Raw genomic sequence first — 19,656 nt, forward strand, 5'->3', positions numbered from 1 at the left:
GGGTATTTCAACTGTGTACCAAATGCTGTGTATATTTTGGCCATGACTCGACCATGCTGAAATCATTTTTGCAAGCTCTCGCACGTATTTGATGATTACATAATGAAATACTCATATTTTTGTCAGTGTAGTTGTTTATCGACTTGGCCGTAAAGATTAACAAAGTTTCACACATTTTCCCCTGGATTTCTTCATACGATTATCGTTTCACAGACAGATATCCATGCAACCTGGCGTTGTCTTGACGACCAATAATAAACATGACGTAAAAATTTAAAAGTTCTTTTATTCATAATTGATCTTGATGGCTAACAAGGAGACAAAAAGAAGCAATTCATAATTTCTCAGAGAAACTGACCACAATAGATCAATCATTTTCTATCTACACTAAATAAGCCTCCACAATTGTCTTTGTGTAGAATGTCTTTCACACCCAGCACGCAGTCTATGAACTGATATTTTCAAATATATTTCAAATCTCTGATGCCACTGAAATAAATGCCACAACACTGAAATCTACATCCTTTTTGTGCAAATACTATGAATATGGAAAACACAAGTTGTGCTTGTCCAATACTGGCTCCATGAATAATTATTACTATGCTGCCAACAGCACCTCACCTTAACATAAGAGTATCAACACTCAAAGTCCACTTTGTCTGGGCAATTCATATCATACCACTCTGAGCAAGAAATGATAGGTTTTTTAAGTAAGTAATATGACGTGAAAATAATTTGATAGCTCAAATGGCAGCTTGCCAATATTTACCATACTGTGTAAACAAAACGGATAAAGTAAGAAAATATATGCACAGAGAATTACACAAACAGCATTATCATTCACTTGTACTGCAGACATTCAGGAAATTACCATTTACCACCCGTCCAAATATTCAAATTGAGTCATACATAGGCAGGGGAAAGCATTCTATACTTTCTGAGTTCAGACTCATATCAAAATGTATTGAGATGTAATGGTTCTACTCTGGGTTCAAATGGACACACAGTATTGTACAGACTCAGTATGCCAAAGAGATCACATGATGGCGGTACAAACAAAATCATGTGTGCAAATGGCCAAATGTGTACTGAAATACACAAATTTCTGTACATATTTGGGCATGGTGGTTTTATTTGTACCTTGGTCAATTCGAAGTCCAGGTTTAACCATACACAGTACAGTACAGTGTGTTTTACCAAGTATTGGTACATGTTTATGTCATCAAAAAGAAAACAAACACAACTTTTACCATCACAACAACTCCACTTTCTGTTAAAACATGTCAAAATCTACCACTTTGAAATCTTTTGAACATTTTTAGAGTGGAGGATATTTGGTGATTTGTGCGTGATTTGTCATCAAGAAAACGTCCTGTAATGTACCATGTGATGTACAAGATACATGCCATATACCCTTTCTGTAGTACAGTGAGTTAAACCACAGACAGTAATGACGTACACTATGTCGATCAGCAATGCTTATTGGACGGTTGTGGTATACTGCTCAAGCACCAGGTATTTCAAACTTGGTGTACGGAAACTAAACTGAGTCTCACGCTAAACACATCATGTTTGAGATATAATATTTGAGTTACAGCTACACCCCATTGGTCCCAAATGAGTGAAGAATTTCTGAACCACAAATGAATCACAGCAGAACTGGGGAGTGGGCAGTTTACAGCTCAAGAAACTTTCTCTGTGCTAATGTGTCAACACGCTTGCATGTTCCAAACAGAAGTCTTTTGCCCCAGAGTATTCAACAGAGTTATTCCCACACTGTTCTTCTTCATATGTTGGAACACACTCCAAAGCAGTCACTTGCATCCACATGTCAAAATGTCAAGATTCTCTGGAGCTCCATTGAAGGACTTGAAGTCGCCTTGCCACACAGTGAGAAGGGCAGATAAATCCATTATATGGCAGAGAGTATGCATTGGTTACCGGTAAAAGTTTAAAAATCTGCTACAGCAGTGTCTGTACATTAAAACACGGATACTGACTGACTGATGGCCATTTTACATCATGTCGCAAACACTGTACTGTCCCCATCAGTTTCATCAGCTTCAAAAGATGCTTTTTTAGTGGCATTACTGGCCTCTGAGTCTGTACTATCTGTGGACTGATCCCTTGTCCGTTTCTTTCCATGTGCCTAGGAAATACAGAAGATGTGAACAAATTAAAATCATACTGCTGTGTAGAATTCACCATTTCAGCCCAATGTTTGTCACAATTGGTACAGATCTCATTAAGATGTGTGAGAGCAGTTCTTTACCAATAATAAAGCCTACAAAAGGAACTCCACAGCTTGGAAGGTTTGCTAGCATTTCTCTGGTTAAACATTGTATGCAATCACAGAAGAAATGATATAGCTACAGCTAAAACAAGTCATCTTTGATGACATAGTCCCAACATAGTGTGTTTGTTGGTTGATCAGATGTAACCAAGTAGTAGTCATATTTATGTTACATCTTATTAAAGGGTTGACTTAACAGAATAATGGTTATATATCATATTGGTATGTGTTCAAGAGGGGTGAGCAAATATATAGACCTTTTCCCAGCTATCCCACAATACATTGCTGTGGCTGAATTAAACATTGTGAAAACACTCAAAACAACTAAAACATACTGATTTTGTGTTGTACAACGGTTTGTAATGGAAAAATGACACAACTGACTGCTGATCATGTAGACTCATTTTGAATATCACGACGAAAATAACCACATTGAAGACTTGTCCTGAAATGTCCAAACCAACTATTATGAATGCTATCGCTGAGTATGACTTCTTTTTTTTTCTACTTCGCCCAAGTTATCTAAAGACTTGGACGTGGGATATAGTTTTACTGAGTCAGCTTAAAATATCGCACGCTCCTCCCTCAAGTGTAATAAAATAGGTGCAACTCATGTAGTTTTATCCATCTGTGATTAAAATATAGGTCTGGGTGTAACATGCCAAAGTGTTCTATGTCTATGAGTAACATACCCTGCATTTACCCTACGGCTAAAAAGTTCTATGAGTAATGTACACTTTGTATACCCTGACGTGCACTGCATCATGGAACCGGTAAAAGAACTATTGGAGATCCACATGCACCTTCTAATGAGTAGCTTTGGCAAACAGCGAATGTCTCTAATTAAATTTATACAATTTACTGGGTAACTGTTGCTTATTCTATTTGCATGGTGCAGTGACCTCATTTCATCTATAATTGCTCATCTTATTAATCCTGTGTATGACTTGCACTTGGCAAGCCCCAATGTTGTGATGAAACCGTACAAGTTTCTTTAATATAATAATTGGAAGCAAGATTGTACCAAGTAGGGTGCATCTTGCCATCTGTGTGTTTCCTCAATGAAATATTTGCTGAAGTTGATCAACTATGTCAAATATAACCTCAAATGGATTACAGATTCAGATTCTGGAAGTTCCACCATCAAATTCTGAGAATTTCCACATCATATTTGCTTGTATCTTAAAAGTTTTTCTCCTGCATGTGTGAGTCATAGTGTATTTTCCTTGTGCCAAGCTTCGAGAATTCAATCGGCAAGGTATGCTAGAGTAACACCTCTTGAAATGACAAATTCATAGCAAAATGGCCAAGTGGTGGCCATATTGTATCATGACCCAAAATAATTTGTCGTGCATGTGTAAGTCATAGTGTATTGTCCTTGTGCCAACTTTGAAAGAAATCTTCCAGGTATATAAGCATAATGCCTTCACACATGAAGACAATGAAAACAAAATGGCCGCCAGACAACCAATTGGATTATATACAAAAATCAATTGATGTGTATATGTATGCCAGAGTGCATTATGCTTTCACCAAATTTAAAAGACATCAGCCCTGGCATATCTGAGATATCTGTGTGGACGTACGGATGTACGAATCCCAATTTGCAAGTTCCAAATGGATGACAAACAAAAGTACTTACTGGTGCTGCCACAGGAGGGGGCATGTCTTCTGCTTCACGGTACATAAGTTTTTGAGCTTTCTTTATCATTGTATCATCTTTCATCCACGGATGAGACAGTGCCTGCATGGTAGTAAACCGCTTCTTTGGATCCACTGTCATCAGTTTTTTTATCAGATCTATGGCTGTGACAATAAAAATCGAAAGGATTCTGAACTTTCACGTCAATGTGAGTGAAACTTAAGCATAATCTACAAAGGTATATTCATACATGTAACTTTTATGATATCGAATCAATTATCAGAATTGCTTTTTGGCCTGCAACAGGAAAAGATCGACAAAATGATTTTTGTCAGGCCAATTGATCTCAGGGAAATGGCAAGTCACATCGCAAATACAAATTTTGAATCAAGTTTAGAAATATTTTAGAAATGAATTAGTGTTTCCTTTTACCTACATACTGGATTTATATCTTCATACTGGTGCAAGTCTTATTTTTTCAGTTTTTTTTTCCAAGTTTGTTTGTAACTGATCCCTTGGATATGTGTAAACACTGATTACAATACGACTGACGTTGTTGACAGTCAGTCCTGCCTTAGTGTTACTTAACGTAGCTTGCGGGTAACGCGAATATTCGTACTGCGCATCGTATCTGCGCACGCGTACGAACGTTCTTTTGGCGAGCGTTCTTTCCGGAAGTGGTCTTTTTGTTGCGATATAGCATACAATTACTTTGCGGTGCGACTTTCAAATCTGGTTTGTCAAAACAGTTCACACCAAGATAGCAAACTCTGTGTAACAGGCCCGTTTTAAGTGTGACAAATGTGTTATTATTTGCAGTATTTAAGTGAACTAAACTTTATTTAATACCTATTAAAAAAGTTTCGAATATATCATACTAAACAGGGATCTGTCGCTAGAGGGCGCTTGAGTGTAGCATTTTTTGTGTTAAAAATGCCCATATCTTAAAAAATTGTGCGGTGACCCCCATTTTTTTCGTTTGATTCGAAATCTATATATTGTTGGGCTTAATTTACGAGAGTTTAAAGAAAACGTAGATTTCAGATCATGACATGTGTAATGAAAATATCAAAATTTGGCCAAACTTTGCTCTTTTTATAAAAGCACTATTCATGGAAACGTTGCTATATTTTCTGATATTTTCAAATTAGAAAACAAAACTAATATATTACAATACGGGGACTTGTGTTGTATAAAATCTGTCAAATTGTTTTTACTTTATTTCAGTTTTATTATTCAATAACACTAGTTAATCGAATAATACAACATTTTAACCAATTTCAGCTAAATGTTTTCGCGGGACAATATAGAGGGCGCCATATCTCCAAAATTTGCATGGGGACCATATTTTTTTATTTTACTATTTAACATATCTACCCCAGCTTGACATCTGTACAAAGTTTCAGAAAAATCCTGATTTCATTTTTTCTTACCAGCAAGCCACCTAAAAGCCAACATCATAGTCAATGTCACTGTTATCTCACTGCGAGAATTGTATGAGAGGCACGTGATGTGGAATCACTTGACATATTTTTCCACGATTAAGAACCTGCATATTCTCTTAACCCTTTCACCACCACGATATGGTCCAAACCCATTGTTATCAATGGTAAGTGTGGACCTCTATACAGGGATTTCGGGGTGGAAAGGTTAATTTTCGTGCCTAGGTTTGCAAAGTTAAAGGTCTGGTGAAATGGTCCCGTTCGTGTGACTGAATATCTTCCAGGGGGTCAATACTATTACACTCGCAACAGAATTGCAACCTAAAAGTACGCGCAAGTGTTAATTTTTTTGATATTTCTATGCGCGGCTTTCATGGGGTCATTTTGCGACACTCAGGTCACGCCCATAGCGGGGATAATGGTTGGCCGTCTGTGACGTCACAGGTGTGTTCATTTACATCGAATAGCGGTCCAACGCCGCCTTATCTTTGCCAGGTATCCGCAGAGTCCCTCGTGGGCTATTCAGCTCTGGGACTATTTGCCCTATAGACGAGTGTACATAAGCGAGAACAATGATCTCGCTTCTGTACACTCGTCTATGGGGCGAATAGTCCCAGAGCTGAATAGCCCACCAAACGACCGTGGTATCCGCTAACAAAACAGTGTTTGCACTGCCCATTTGCCACGTTCGCCAATGCGAATCCGAAGTGGCGAAAAAAAAACGATCCTAATTTGCCACAGCGGCGAAACTGATTTTTGTCTAAAAAATATGGTAAAATAAAGAAAAAACGTGGGTTTTTTAGTCTTTTGTTTAATCTGCGCTTTTCTTTCGGCGATTCGCAAAAACTGTGTCTACTTCCGTATTATTGCGTCGTATGTATTTTCAATCGAGCCAAGTCTCGCGAGAGATTTGACGTCATTTAGTCTAGTGTACAGCATGCATAAAGGCTCTCGCGAGAATTGAAACTTGGACACACACAATCGAGCCCTCGCGATAAATATGACGTCATTTTGTCTAGTGTACAGCGGGCAAAGGAACGCTTGCTCACAGAATTGAAACTTTTGCTATACATAGCAGACATACGCATTTTAATCGAGGCAACAAGGTTCGGTGTTGCAGTTGATTTAAATTGCGGTCTAGATGTTCTGTGTTGTGCATTTTAATCACGGTCTTCAACATTCTATGTTGCGGTCGATTTGCATCGCGGTCCATGTGGTCCCGCGGTATTCCTGTTGTTCTTCAATTTAATTGCCGTCCCAACGACGCGTTCCGTGTTGCTGTCGAATTTGTATCAAGGACTTTACCTCCATGATTTGTATCGCGATCTCTAGGTTCCGTGTTGTTGTTCGTTTTAATGGTAGTCTCAACATTTAGTGTTGCTGTTCATGCAGCTGATTTGCATCGTAGTCCCAACCTTCTGTGTTGTGGTTGTAGAGCATTTTAATCACGGTCCCATTTACGTTTTAAGTTACTGTCGATTTGCATTGCGGTCCCGACGTTCCGTGTTGTAGACAGGTGCATTTTAAAGGCAGTCACAACGTTCAGTGTTGGTGTTCATGCTGTTGATTTGCATTGGGGTCCCAACCTTCTGTGTAGCGAGTAGCAAGGCAGGCTCAGCCGAGGGACCATGGCCGATCGTACGAACCAGCAGAGACAAGCACATTATGGTTCAAACACTCAACACTTGACGGGAACTTGAAAAAGTTTACAGTTGAGCCATTCATGTTCTTGCCGCTGTCACAGTCACCAAAAGAACAACGTTTTTCCATAGTGAAGGAGGACACTGTCCTGATCATGTAAGCGGAAACCCTAGAAGTTACCAACCGTAGGGAGCTTACGGAGGTGTGAAATACTTTACTTCCCGTTATGAGATACGGCGTCGGGCAAACTTCGGAAAGCCGAAAAAAGTCGACTGGAGAGGCTCGGGGGACATGCCCACAATTGCATTTTTCTTTTTATACAATGCAAGATCCGAGGTACATGAATATTCCACATTGATTAAGGGTCATTAGCATAGAATTTTAATACCGAAACAATGCTTATTAATGCAATCTGCATATTTGAATATCATTATACCTCGCATCTTGCACTAATAGTTTCTTTTGCCATATTTCATAATCACGCGCGCTAAACGAAAAAAGAAATGAATGAAACTGTTTTATAGACCATCAACTGTATTTCTGTGATTTTGCAACATGGGCATTTCACCAGACCTTTAAAGAAGAAATAACAAAAGTGTCAATTGACAAGATTTAATTTTGCTTCACGATCACCATCATAGTAAATATAGATAGAATAGACAGAAGTAGTAGATAGACAGAAGTATAACTCTGTTGTTTTGAACTCACCATCTGTATTCACTCCTTGCCAGTACCTTGGCGGAAAGCTGTAATAACCACGGACAATCTGATCATGTAATTTCATTTCCTTAACTTCTTCTGAAAATGGTGGATAACCTGCCAGACTGATGAAACACATAATTTCAATAACATTTATTGATACATGACCTTTACTGAAAACAAAGCCAGGACAATACACTTTGCAAACTAGCATATATACCATAGGGGAAGTAGAAATGTCTGTCCCCAGGGAAAAGGGGGGTCTTGGTCTAAGCACAGGTTTCTTCTTGCTATTGCTTTTTTTATTTTAATACGTTTGACTACGATATGTATTGCCAATGAAGATTTATACTGCCAACCATTGGTGTCTTGCTCTTATGTTAGCACTGGTTTTGTAACGATTTCTTTTTCTCCGTCGCTGTTTCACGTATTTTTCCTTAGGTAATCTTACCCGAAGTTTTGCACTGTTCTGCGTCTATTATCTGATGTGTTTAATTGCCATATACGCCAAAGCAAGCAAGGGTAAATTACTAATCTGTGGACGCTGTCGCCAGATTATCACCGGATTAACATTGACAAAGTCAACAAGAATGCACCAGCACAGTATACCAATACATATCACAGTCAAACGTATTAAAATAAAATAAACCATAGCAAGAAGAAATTTGTGCTGAGACCAAGACACCCCTACCCCCTCCCTATCCATGGGGACGGACATTTCTACAACCCCCTATGTATATACAGTGACAAAGGTGCGAGGGAGACTATTGTACTGGTTGTACTGTGTCTGTCAAATAATCAAGAATTTGGCATAGTTTTGTACATGGTAAAGTTTTATAGAGCCACTCACAAAGAAAATTCAGATGAACCACAGTTTAGTAGACTAAATGCATTGTCATTGTTGAGCTTTTTTTACATAGGTACACATAAATTGTCTCAGAGCCTAACAATATTTTGTCTCCCATAAATGCTTCGGGGTAATGTGGGGAACCCCATAAACTGAACTGGCAGCCATCTTAACATTTACAAGCTACACAACATTCACAATTTACACTGACATGAAATACACAACTTTTCTGATGCCAGACCAACTACAAGCTTCATCGCTTGTGTGCATAAGACGCAGTTTCTTGTTTTATGACAAAAATCACTCTGAAATATCAGCAGTTGCGTTCAGTTTGTGTGTGCCAGCTTCATTGTTAATCGCAGATTTTTAGTTTGGACAAGAATAGTTTGGACAAGAATTTATTTGGCAACAATAAATCTATGTAGCGTGAAAAGAGCATTGTGTGGTTAGGTAATCACTTTGTATTTCTTAATACTTTGGACAAAAAGAATATGCAATTATTTTTGTTCCATAGAACAACAAATTATGAAATATTATCAAAAGTCACAGCTGTAACAAAGGTTTGTATGCTTACATGACAAACAGAATAACCCCTAAACTCCAGCAATCCACGGCTTTACCATAGCCACCCATTCCTGCTGTGGTGAGCACTTCAGGCGCTAGATATGTCGGCGTGCCACACAGTGTCTTCATCAGTGAGTTCTCGCCAACAAATTTGGACAAACCAAAGTCTGTGATCTTCACTAAAGTGTCATTGCTTTCCGTAGTCAGGAGGACATTTTCTGGCTGCAAATGATGAGAATAGGAGTAGATGTAAACTCAAATTGAGACCATATTTGCTCACAAAAAATGTGAAATTTAAAACATTTTGAGTGTCAGCATGACTGGTGAAGCACGATAACAGTCATTGTTGAAAGCAAAATCATGAAAATGTGTGGCTTGTACATACCTTTAAGTCCCTGTGAGTTATACCCCTGTCATGTAGATACTGCAAGGGATGGTAAAGAAACATGGAATTTTATTGGATGCATTTTAAGCCTGCCGGCTCTACATATATAAATACTTATGTGAGTGAAGAGAGACATTACCAGAGATATCCTGATATGAAGGGTTGGTAAAGTTTGAGATTAAATTGTTCACCCCTATTCCCTGTGGATAGGTCCACAATTACCGTTGATAACAGTGGGTTTGGGCAAAACCAATGGTGGTGAAAGGGTTAGGGACCTTTTGTTACTTGAATGTAAGAAGGGACCTCACATTTTAGATAGTACTTGTACAACATTTAGATAGCAGCTGATGTTTTATCATACTATTCATAGCGTTGAACTTTCATTCTGGAGACTTGATTCTGATTGCAGAAAGCCAAATGTTATTATAGACACTAAAAAAATATGCCTTATGTTTGCACAATATTATTAACCCGACCCTTTTGTCATTCATTTTGGAATAAGGCTACAATGTTTATTAGAAAAGTTGACTTTCGTCTCAGTGCTGAAGTTCACCCTGTATATTACAATACAATACAGTACATATAGTATGACATATCACAGCATTCAAGGCTTACCTTTGTGGCAATAAGCATTTGATAAAATATACACTTTGCATCATCTTCTTTGAATTTACCAATGCTGACAACCCTGTCAAAGAGTTCACCTCCTTCAACACTGCAATGAAAAATTACAGTAATGCTCTAACTGCTCCATTCCCAGTCTCCGAGAATTCAAAGTCTGCCAATTTTTACATGTCCGTGACAGCACAATGATATAACAACCAACAGTAAACAGGATTTTACTGACTTGACCTACTATGATATATCGTGCCAAGTTGTGAAAATACAAAGGTTTTTGCTCACTACTGCTTTTCATTGACTTGGCAAATGGGGAACTGATAGGCCTAGCAGGGGAAAGGTTTAACCCTTTGAGCACCATAGTCAATATTTGTAGCCTCTCTAAAATGTACCCAAGTCAATTTTTTTCAGATTTTTGCCAACATTTTGATAAAAAAACTGTGGCCAATGAAATTTATGTCCATTTGGTCCAAAATTATCAAAAAAATTACAGAAAAATTAATATAAATTGGTAATATGTTGCACTGAAAAATTGGTGGGAAAAAATTACAGCAATCAAGGGTTAAAGAGACAAGTGAATGAGAGTCAAGATGAGGAACAATCATGAAAATATGATTGCACAGGGTATGTACTGTACATGCAACTTTAAACCTTTTCCTGCCAAGTCCATATTTCACCACCAGGTCAAGATGGTTAAAATTAATGAAACACAACGTATTCCATATGATGTATTTTAACATAATACTGTACATTTGAAGACTGTTGAAAACATAATACTGTAAAGTTGATTTTTTTCGGACAAAAGATGCTATAACATACCAAGCCAAGTGGGTGAAAATACGTCATGTTTTGGCTCAATATCGCTTTTTACTGACTTGGCTGATAGGGAAGTGATACAGTTATTACTGTCTGGCAGGAAAAGGGTTTTAAAGAAAAATTGACAATGTTATAGTACTGGACAGTCAATCATGCTGCAGTAAGTCAAGCAATTTCATATGTTTATGACAACTTCCAACAGTTTCACAAAGAATGACTGTTTCCTTTAATAAGAGAATTTACCACTGTAATTCTGAGCCAAAAAAGGGACTGCAAATTTGCTGATGCCTGATGCTTGGGAAAGACCATACAAATCTTACCGGTAACTGCATTATGTATACTTTCCTTTGAAAGATTAACTGTGTATGGATCATGAAGCTTCATTTATTTGTCATGTTTTAAGTTTTTTGACATCAACATTTTGGGTTGAAAAGGTTCAAATAATACTTACAGTTCTAAGATTATATACAACATATCATCTGTCTCATAAACGTCTTCTATAGCAATTATACATGGCTGGTGGGAAAGAACATGATTACAATCTGTATAAAAAAGATGTTACTTGGCAAAAGAAAAGCATCTCAGTCAACAACCTACTTAATTCAAATCGGTGATTAAAACTGTACAGCTGTCAACTGAATGGTGTTCAATCTTGCAACATTCTCAGCAAACAATAAAACAAAGTATAGGCTAAAGAAGAGTTTCTGGTTACATTGTCTTTCAAACAATGGGTAGGTGAAGAATTTTTGATGATTTGATTTCTTTCTTTAGGAGGAAGAAAATTTATATTTCACAACTTTTTCATGCTGTGATAGTTGTGCTTTCAAGCTCATCTATCTTAAAACACATGTCTGCATGTTTTATCATTGTTATGACTAGCAATTTTTACTGAAAGGTGATTGCATTTTTCATAGTTTGTCAGTTTTCTGAAATACAAGAAGCAATGTTTGATGGCATTACATCATTAGAATCACGTACAATTTGCAGTGTTTCCGTAACGCAAAATCCTGCGTATTTTACGCAAAATTGTTCGGAAATACGCAAAAAAAATCATGACTGCGTAAACAAATACGCACTGAGAAATGCCGCCCAATCACATGACGTACTTGGCCCGCACTACATTGCCTGAACCCATATGGTTCAATGCAGGACAAAAATAGAACATATATGCACCTGCTTGCAAGTGACATTTATCATGATATTGCAACATTTTAGACTTTAGCAGACCGCAGCACTTTATGCAACATTGTATTTCATCATCACAAAACGTCATGTCAATCAGTTCTGTACAGACAATGGCACTACAGATGCAAAAAATTCGAGAATCGATCGAGTCTACGTTCTTGGTTGTTGGTAACACAATACAGTTAATGGTCATTACGTCGCATGTTATTTGGAAAGTGTTTACGGGTGACCATTTAGACTCTGTCGGGTTGCATTCTTGAGAGGTCCCGCTGGACTTTGAACAGTATCTACTTTTTGTTGGCCCTTTGAAAACACTAATTTCGTAGTCAGAAGGTATTTTCTTTGAACATGAACTCATTGGGCTGCTCAACGATCATATACGGGACATGCATAACCGCATTGCAAACGTTCAGCTACACCTTGAAGCCCCCCGGGTTGTTGTTTTTTGTTAATAGAGCATGCGCATTACAGGAAACCCCCAAGTTCTACAGAAAAGACTGCCCAGCTCACTTCAGATACTGATTCCTACCGTACGCATTTTGAATACATTTTACGCAAATAAAAACTCAGTTGCGTAAAATCGTACGCAAGTTTTGAAATTGTAACGGAAACGCTGAATTTGGATTTTTTTACACAGTGCAGGAATCTGTTGGACAATAAGATCACACTGGACAACACTCACGCAGTGAGATGATAAAGTAAATCGCAATCTCTGATTCTCATATTCTCACTAGTAATCATTGCAAAATTGTGACAAAGTCTCCAAAGACTGAGACTGGTTCTCACAGAGAGTAGCATCTGATACTGACTAAATGTCTATACTGTAACAGGGATGCCACAGTGGGCGTGGCATCGGTGATTGATAAGATACCCACACTGTTTGTGAAGCTATACTCACATGATGTATTGCCTTCAAAATTTTCACCTCCTCTTTCACTGAGGCTGTCAGGTCCTACATCAGAGAAAATACAACAAATGAAGGACAGGATTTGAGCAGCAAAATGCTTCACCCGTGATGACTGTAGATTTGCATAGGGTGATATTGGAACTGGTTTCAGTCACTGTTGTCTTATCAGATACAAACATACCATATCACTTTGTGGTATACATTGGTACAGGTACTCACAATGCTATACCTATACTGGTTTTATATGGTGTAAAATCCCTTGTGAGATAATAAACCCTTTCAGTATGCCCTTTTTGTTGAAAAACAGTTGTAATTTCATTAGTTGTATTAGCTTGCCTTTCATGTCAATGTCATGTTCTTGATTTCCATATCTAAAGTATACAATCATGACCCACCCTGAAACAGGAGATTTGACTTTATCAACTGCACATGGTTAGACCGTACCACAGAAAGCAGAATGGTTGGACACAAAATGGTTCACAATGGGTCAGTGAACTTCAATGGCACATTCAAACCCATCTCTCACACACATTCTTGCAGCATCCAACACTGCATATCTTACCTTTTTCACATGACCGCCTATCGAGAATGTTTTCTTCTGAATAATCTTGACGGCTAATTTCTTACATGTACCCTTTTCAAATGCAAGTTTCACTTCACCACATGCTCCCCTGAAAGTAGAGTATACGCAAGGAAATCACATCTCAGACAGGTCGCCATTGGTGTACATGCAAAATTCATATCTGCCATGTTTCGCCATACTAGGAACTGCATTTTAAGTGATGGGATTGGTCCTACACAGTCTCCACCATATGTCTGTGATTTTCCGTGTGACATTTTAACCTTAATCAAAACATCTTCGCTGAAAAACAGAATGAGGACAAAACTCAACTGTACTCAGCATTTTTTGTTATTGTTCTATACTTAGATCCTTTGATGAATGTAAATATGAATTGTTTTACTATTGGCTATCTGTAAATGGCTTTTCATTCGTTAAAAAAAACCATAGTTTGAATCAAACTACAAGAGAATTTCTGTCACTTGCACAGATTGTCAGACACTATGACAAAGTAAGATGGTACTGATACTGGTAGACAGCTGCTACTAAAAACTATTAAATTCTTATTTTACATACGGAGTCCATATTTTACTATAAATTTGTCCTATCACATCAGTACTTAAAAGAAATTGAGTCTATGAAAATATAGCACAGAGTTAAATAGTTAAATCAGCGAGGACCACATTTCCAATTCTGAAACCTGTGAACACCAATGTGAAATTAGAGTACACCGTCTTGAGTCTTACCTTCCCAACACCTTGGACAGCTTGTACTTGGCCTTCATTTCAGCTGGTAAATTCTCTTGTCCCTGATCACTGTTGTCCATGAAAACAAAGGCTTTATTTTTCTTTGTTGCCAGGGCTATTTCATCATTGTTATTGAGCACCTGCTTTTTGTTTTTACCTGTTCAAAAATAACAAAGTTGTCTCTGTTCAGGCAAAAAATAAAATGTCTTCTTGAAAGTGAGGAAGACAATCTCTGCATTGAAATAAACAAAAGTGCAAGTGATAAATGTGATAAAAATATATATTTGAGCTTTAAAGAGGCATTCCCATTTGGTAATATTTTCAAATACATTTTTTTAATGCCAAAGGTCGATATTTGACGTGGCGACTGCGCGCGGATCGCGAGATATCGATAAAAACATGTCATTTCCCGAGCGTATTTTTCACATCCCGAAGTTTTATGATCGTTTCTGATTTTGACCCGAAATCCCCTGAAGGTTTGTTGTTGTGCTGATTGACGATATTCTAGGGATTCTACAATAAGTTCGAACGACGAAGTTAATTTACTTCCCACTGCAAAGACTTTATATACAGCATTATGCCTTTACCTCAGGTAAGTTCTTGAAAAATTCTCCTTAGTTTTTGTCGTTTTTATTATTCTAAATCAGTTGTATTATATTTTTAACCAATACCACATAAACATCAGTTTTTACGTCTCATATATTAGCCGCCTCCGATGACTACATTTTGTCGTCTGCCACACAGTACGCCGCGCGTGGTATGCGTCTATGCATACCACGTGGCGGCCGCTATGTATCAACCGCACGTAACTGTGCTAGTCACCTATGCGAATTCTGGTGGAATCAGCAAAAATTGTTCTTAGTTTTTATGCAAAGTCAGTAAGACTCAGCTTTCTCCCACAGGGCATGACCGATCACCGACACGAGTATGGCGTACAGCAGCGAAAGCGTAAACTCGTACTCCATAGCTTAGTTGACAATGGTCCCAGTGCCGAACGTTCGATGTTCGGAAGTTGAATTTAGGTGGGCCACCGGAATTAAAACTTTTACTTTTTTGAAGACATGTTTTTATCGATATCTCACGATCCACGCGAAGTCACCACGTCAAATATCGACCGTTAGCATTTAAAAATGTGCTTTAAAAATGTTACCAAGTGGTAGTGCCACTTTAAGAAGAAGTTGAATCTAACATTGAGAACAAACACAGATAATGGTACAAAATAAGTAGTGTGTAAGATTGTACAGGGAGACTTGAAAACTACACAACTGTTTTGTGCTAATCCACACCTGTTAACTAGTGCTGTTCTTGTTCCAAAGTTTCGAAGTTTACTTCAAAAGAATTCAGTAAAAATACCGCAATTATACGGTGTCGCTCAAATTTGATCAGAATTGGTATATACCAGTATGGGTTACCAATGATCAACAATAAATGTTGTTTCTATCTGTTCAGTGGAGGAAAATTCTACGTTGATGTTATGACAATGATTTCTGCACAGTACAACCAGAAAAACAACAAGAAATATTTAAACCAGAAAAACAAGAATGACAAAAGTAATTAAGGTCTTAAACTTTAGGTACTGGAGGTCAACCTTAGCAGCATGCATAGCAGAAACAAGCCCCTCTTAGTTTAGTATAGACGGTCTTCCCCCATCTACTGTCTATGGTTTCAGCTGGTCTGTTAATATGTAACAGTTCATAAACAAGGACAGGAAATGAGTCAAGATCAGTGGAGTTGGCCTGTTTTTACTGACATGCCTCCTGCACATTTGCAGGATTTCACTTTTTCCTACCTCATTTGCACATTTTTGACACTGATGTGTTCATTTGAACAAATTCACATCTCAACCCCTGCATCTACCTGTAAAACCAAATACTGAGATGGTAGCTCTGGCGGTATCGGAGCCTTTGTGTGTGACGGACATACATCCGCACATACCCACAAATATACAGACATACAGACATGCAAATCAGATGCAAATGAACTGATTCAGCTTATATGATAACCTCACATTGGTACACCAAATGTGAGCTAAAAATGTGCTGCTCTTCACAAAGCAATGAAATCATCAATTTAATGTTTTCATTACAGCAAATCTGAAATAGGTCATCCCTTAGTAGCAAAGTTCAGCTGAGAAAAAAATATCCTAACACAGAGCAAAATACTTGCTGATAATTTCTTTATGTCTTTACCTATTTTCTCTCCATTCAGAAACGTTCCATTGGAACTTTTGTCCTCTATGATAACATGGTCACCCGTGTCCTATAAATACAAAATATAACCTGATGCTAAAGAAATTGACAAAGTCGACAATAAAAATATAAATCTAAAAATAATTGAAGTCTTATATGACTTCAGTGAGGGCATCACCATTATATATACTGTTCCTTCTACTTTCTCAATGTGGGAATATATACCAGAAAAATAAACAAATCTACTCTTGTGTGTGTAGTCATGGGTTTATATGGAAGTTAGCGAGGTCAATTGTTCCATGATCATGCAAACAGTAGTCAATGGAAAGGTGCCATTCAAAATATTGGACTGCAACTCATTTACCCAAAACATAATGCTGATCCTTGACAATGCTGTATTACTGAAAGATAATGAAATCTAATGATGCCCTGCTAGAGTTTGCGGTGATTTTTCTTCAGCAATGGAACAATTGGCCCTGTGACCCATTGGAGCCTCAAAAGCCAATAATCCGTACATATGTCTAGCTGGTCAGCAGGACTTTCAGCAAAATTATATTTATTTATTAAATCCCTGTATTGTGTTATCTTAGTTTTCTGTATGTTGCTACTTCTTGTTTTTAGCATAACATTTTCCCATTACAAATTTGTCTGCTTGCTTGCTTAAGAGTTAAGCAATGAAGTTTTGGAAATACAGTGTCAGTAATAGTTCATTCTGATATCGATGAAAAAGTTCTCACTTACCTTATAGAGCCTGAAATGGTTCTTACTGAGAGCTTGAAAATGTGTATTCTTCTTCATTGGTGGGTTGTCAAAGCAGTAATCTGACGTAGAATCCCGACCAAACTTGTACTCATCACTGGTTAGATCTGATATCAAAAATCAATGGATAGATATTGCAGTCATGTGATAGCAAGAACAGGTAATAAACTGTCAACTGCTCAGTGATGGTTTATTTAGTGATCAGTTTTCCCTGCAGATTTTGCATTCTTCTCCTTCTTCTTTCTATTACTATTATATTACATAATTCTTTATTTAATTATTATAACAATTATTACTGATACTGTTATTTATTCATTCAACCCTCAGCTTATCTTGCCTAGGTCATTTGTCACCTTCAGATCAAGTTGGCTAAAACCATTTTACCAGTGTGGCATAATATGTCCTATCTGTTGCATGATTGTAACAAATCTTGAGCATTTGAAGGCCCCTGAATACATAGATACTGAAAGTATGACTTTCACTTACTAAACCTGCTATAAAGCAGAAGTCAATGTGATCTCCAAGGGACCCCACTCCAGGCGATACGGGACAAATGTGGGGGAGACTACGTTTGCAATGAAACTATGCAACTGCCTAATATTGATCCCCCTAGTCACTTTCATGGACAAGCACAGAATTTATGAATGGGATGGGGCAATGTGAGGATTTACTTGTTCTAGGAGGGGATTTTCCAGATTGTCTTGCCTGAGGGGTTGGGGCATTTGACAAATTTCATAAGACTACCGTAATTTCGAAATCCCCCGCTGACTATGCCCGGACGTTAGGGGTTGGTGGGGGTTGACATTCAGACTGCCACATAAAATGTCGTCCTGCATTGTGACCATGGCAGAAAAAGTAATAGGTCTCCAGCAGTAGTCTTTATCAAGCCTATACAACTCTATAGTAAAAAGGAAGGCATGGACTATCATTTGCATTTCAACTCATCATCTTCATTGTCAGTTTCAGCTGCTCCCTTTGGGAAGGTGTGACGGGGTCCTAGCTGGCAGGGAAAGCTCACTTGTTCTGCCAAGTCACATGTCACCATCAGGTCAAGGTTGTGAAAACAAGAGAGGCATAACATGCACAACACTGTGCATTTTAGCAAAACAGAATATTCAAGCTCCTGGATACCTCCAACTGGAACTACTTTGGCACAAGGGGAAGTGACACTTGGGTTAGGATTATGGAAAGTCAGTTATTCCTACAGCAATGTCAATTTTTTTTAATTTGATTAACCTAAATGCTAGTTTCTGTATTAACTGGAAAGTTGACAAAGTATGCAAATTGAATGGAACTATGAGATAACACTTATGTTGTGGAAGATCCTGTCACAAAGGGGGTGTGGCTAGTTTTTCTTGTACACAAATGAACTGATCTGCATTGGACTGCATTGCAGTTAGAAAGCCACATATTAATAAATGTTGCAGTGTTTAAGTAAAAGTCATGGTACTGAACTTATCATTGTATGAAGGCATTTTCAATCATAAAGAGAATACACTCTAGAACTCACATTTGTTTCGTTTGTTAGAGACTGCGTAGTTCATAATACACATATCGTTATGTAAGTTTGGTAAATAAAACTTTCACAATGCATTTATCAAGGAGAAAATGTGAAAGTATTTATCTGAGACTATTTTTAAGGACAGAGACCGCCATGTTAGATCTGAAGACTGAATATTTTGCCACTTGTGAAAGTGCGATCCTTCATAATTCCCAAACATATATCTTGGGTTTACGTGCAATTTTAAGATTGTATGACCTTTGTTTACATGTTCGGCAATGCATGCACCCAACATCGTAGGCCTTAGGCAGTAGGTAGTAGGCCTTGCAAATACGTGGTTGCTCATCTGCATGCAACTCGTATGCCGATTTGCCACTTGCAGATCACCCGGTTCCATCGCACCTACATCTACTGAAGGCTTGAAGTACACACAAATTGATGATCCAAATTTCTTACCGAGTGGTATAAACGTATTCCCAAGAGGAAAAAGTCTACCCCATATTTGAATTTCTTCGATCTCGTCATCCAGGTCACCGTCTACAACGTCCTGGGTTGGTAAGGTCTCCATGCTTGATATGGTACCACCGCTCGACAAGCTACTGCTCGTATTATGGCCGCTTTGACTCATAGTGCTTTAGCTTTGTGTACACACATACAACATGTACAAACTTGTTTTGTCGACACACCCCCTTCGATATTCTGGCTTTACTTACGAAATTTTCGCCTTGAAACCTGTAGAAAGTTTGCTAGAGAACGAAAGTGAACGCATGTGTACACATTATAACCGAATTCGGCGTTAATTTTCCCAGTAGTGCCTCCTGACGAAAGATCGGTACCCCAAAACTGACCACCGCACGAGGGCA

The 19,656-nt window shown here is 38.0% G+C and overlaps 1 protein-coding gene across 1 annotated transcript; it reads right to left on the reverse strand.

Annotated features, from left to right (window-relative positions):
* Positions 1–266: 266 nt before the first annotated feature.
* Positions 267–19,652, reverse strand: LOC139145586 (serine/threonine-protein kinase Chk2-like). Its single transcript, XM_070716834.1, has 13 exons — positions 19,250–19,652; positions 17,275–17,399; positions 16,534–16,603; positions 14,345–14,501; positions 13,602–13,710; positions 13,031–13,084; positions 11,399–11,463; positions 10,129–10,228; positions 9,514–9,552; positions 9,139–9,350; positions 7,727–7,842; positions 3,936–4,099; positions 267–2,149 (listed from the first exon to the last, which is right to left on the reverse strand). The coding sequence occupies exons 1-13, from the start codon at positions 19,419–19,421 to the stop codon at positions 2,021–2,023; spliced, it is 1,512 nt and encodes a 503-aa protein (XP_070572935.1). The 5' UTR covers positions 19,422–19,652; the 3' UTR covers positions 267–2,020.
* Positions 19,653–19,656: the final 4 nt, after the last annotated feature.

Source organism: Ptychodera flava, chromosome 12 (assembly GCF_041260155.1).
Source record: "Ptychodera flava strain L36383 chromosome 12, AS_Pfla_20210202, whole genome shotgun sequence".
In the NCBI taxonomy this organism is placed as follows: Eukaryota; Metazoa; Hemichordata; class Enteropneusta; family Ptychoderidae; genus Ptychodera; species Ptychodera flava.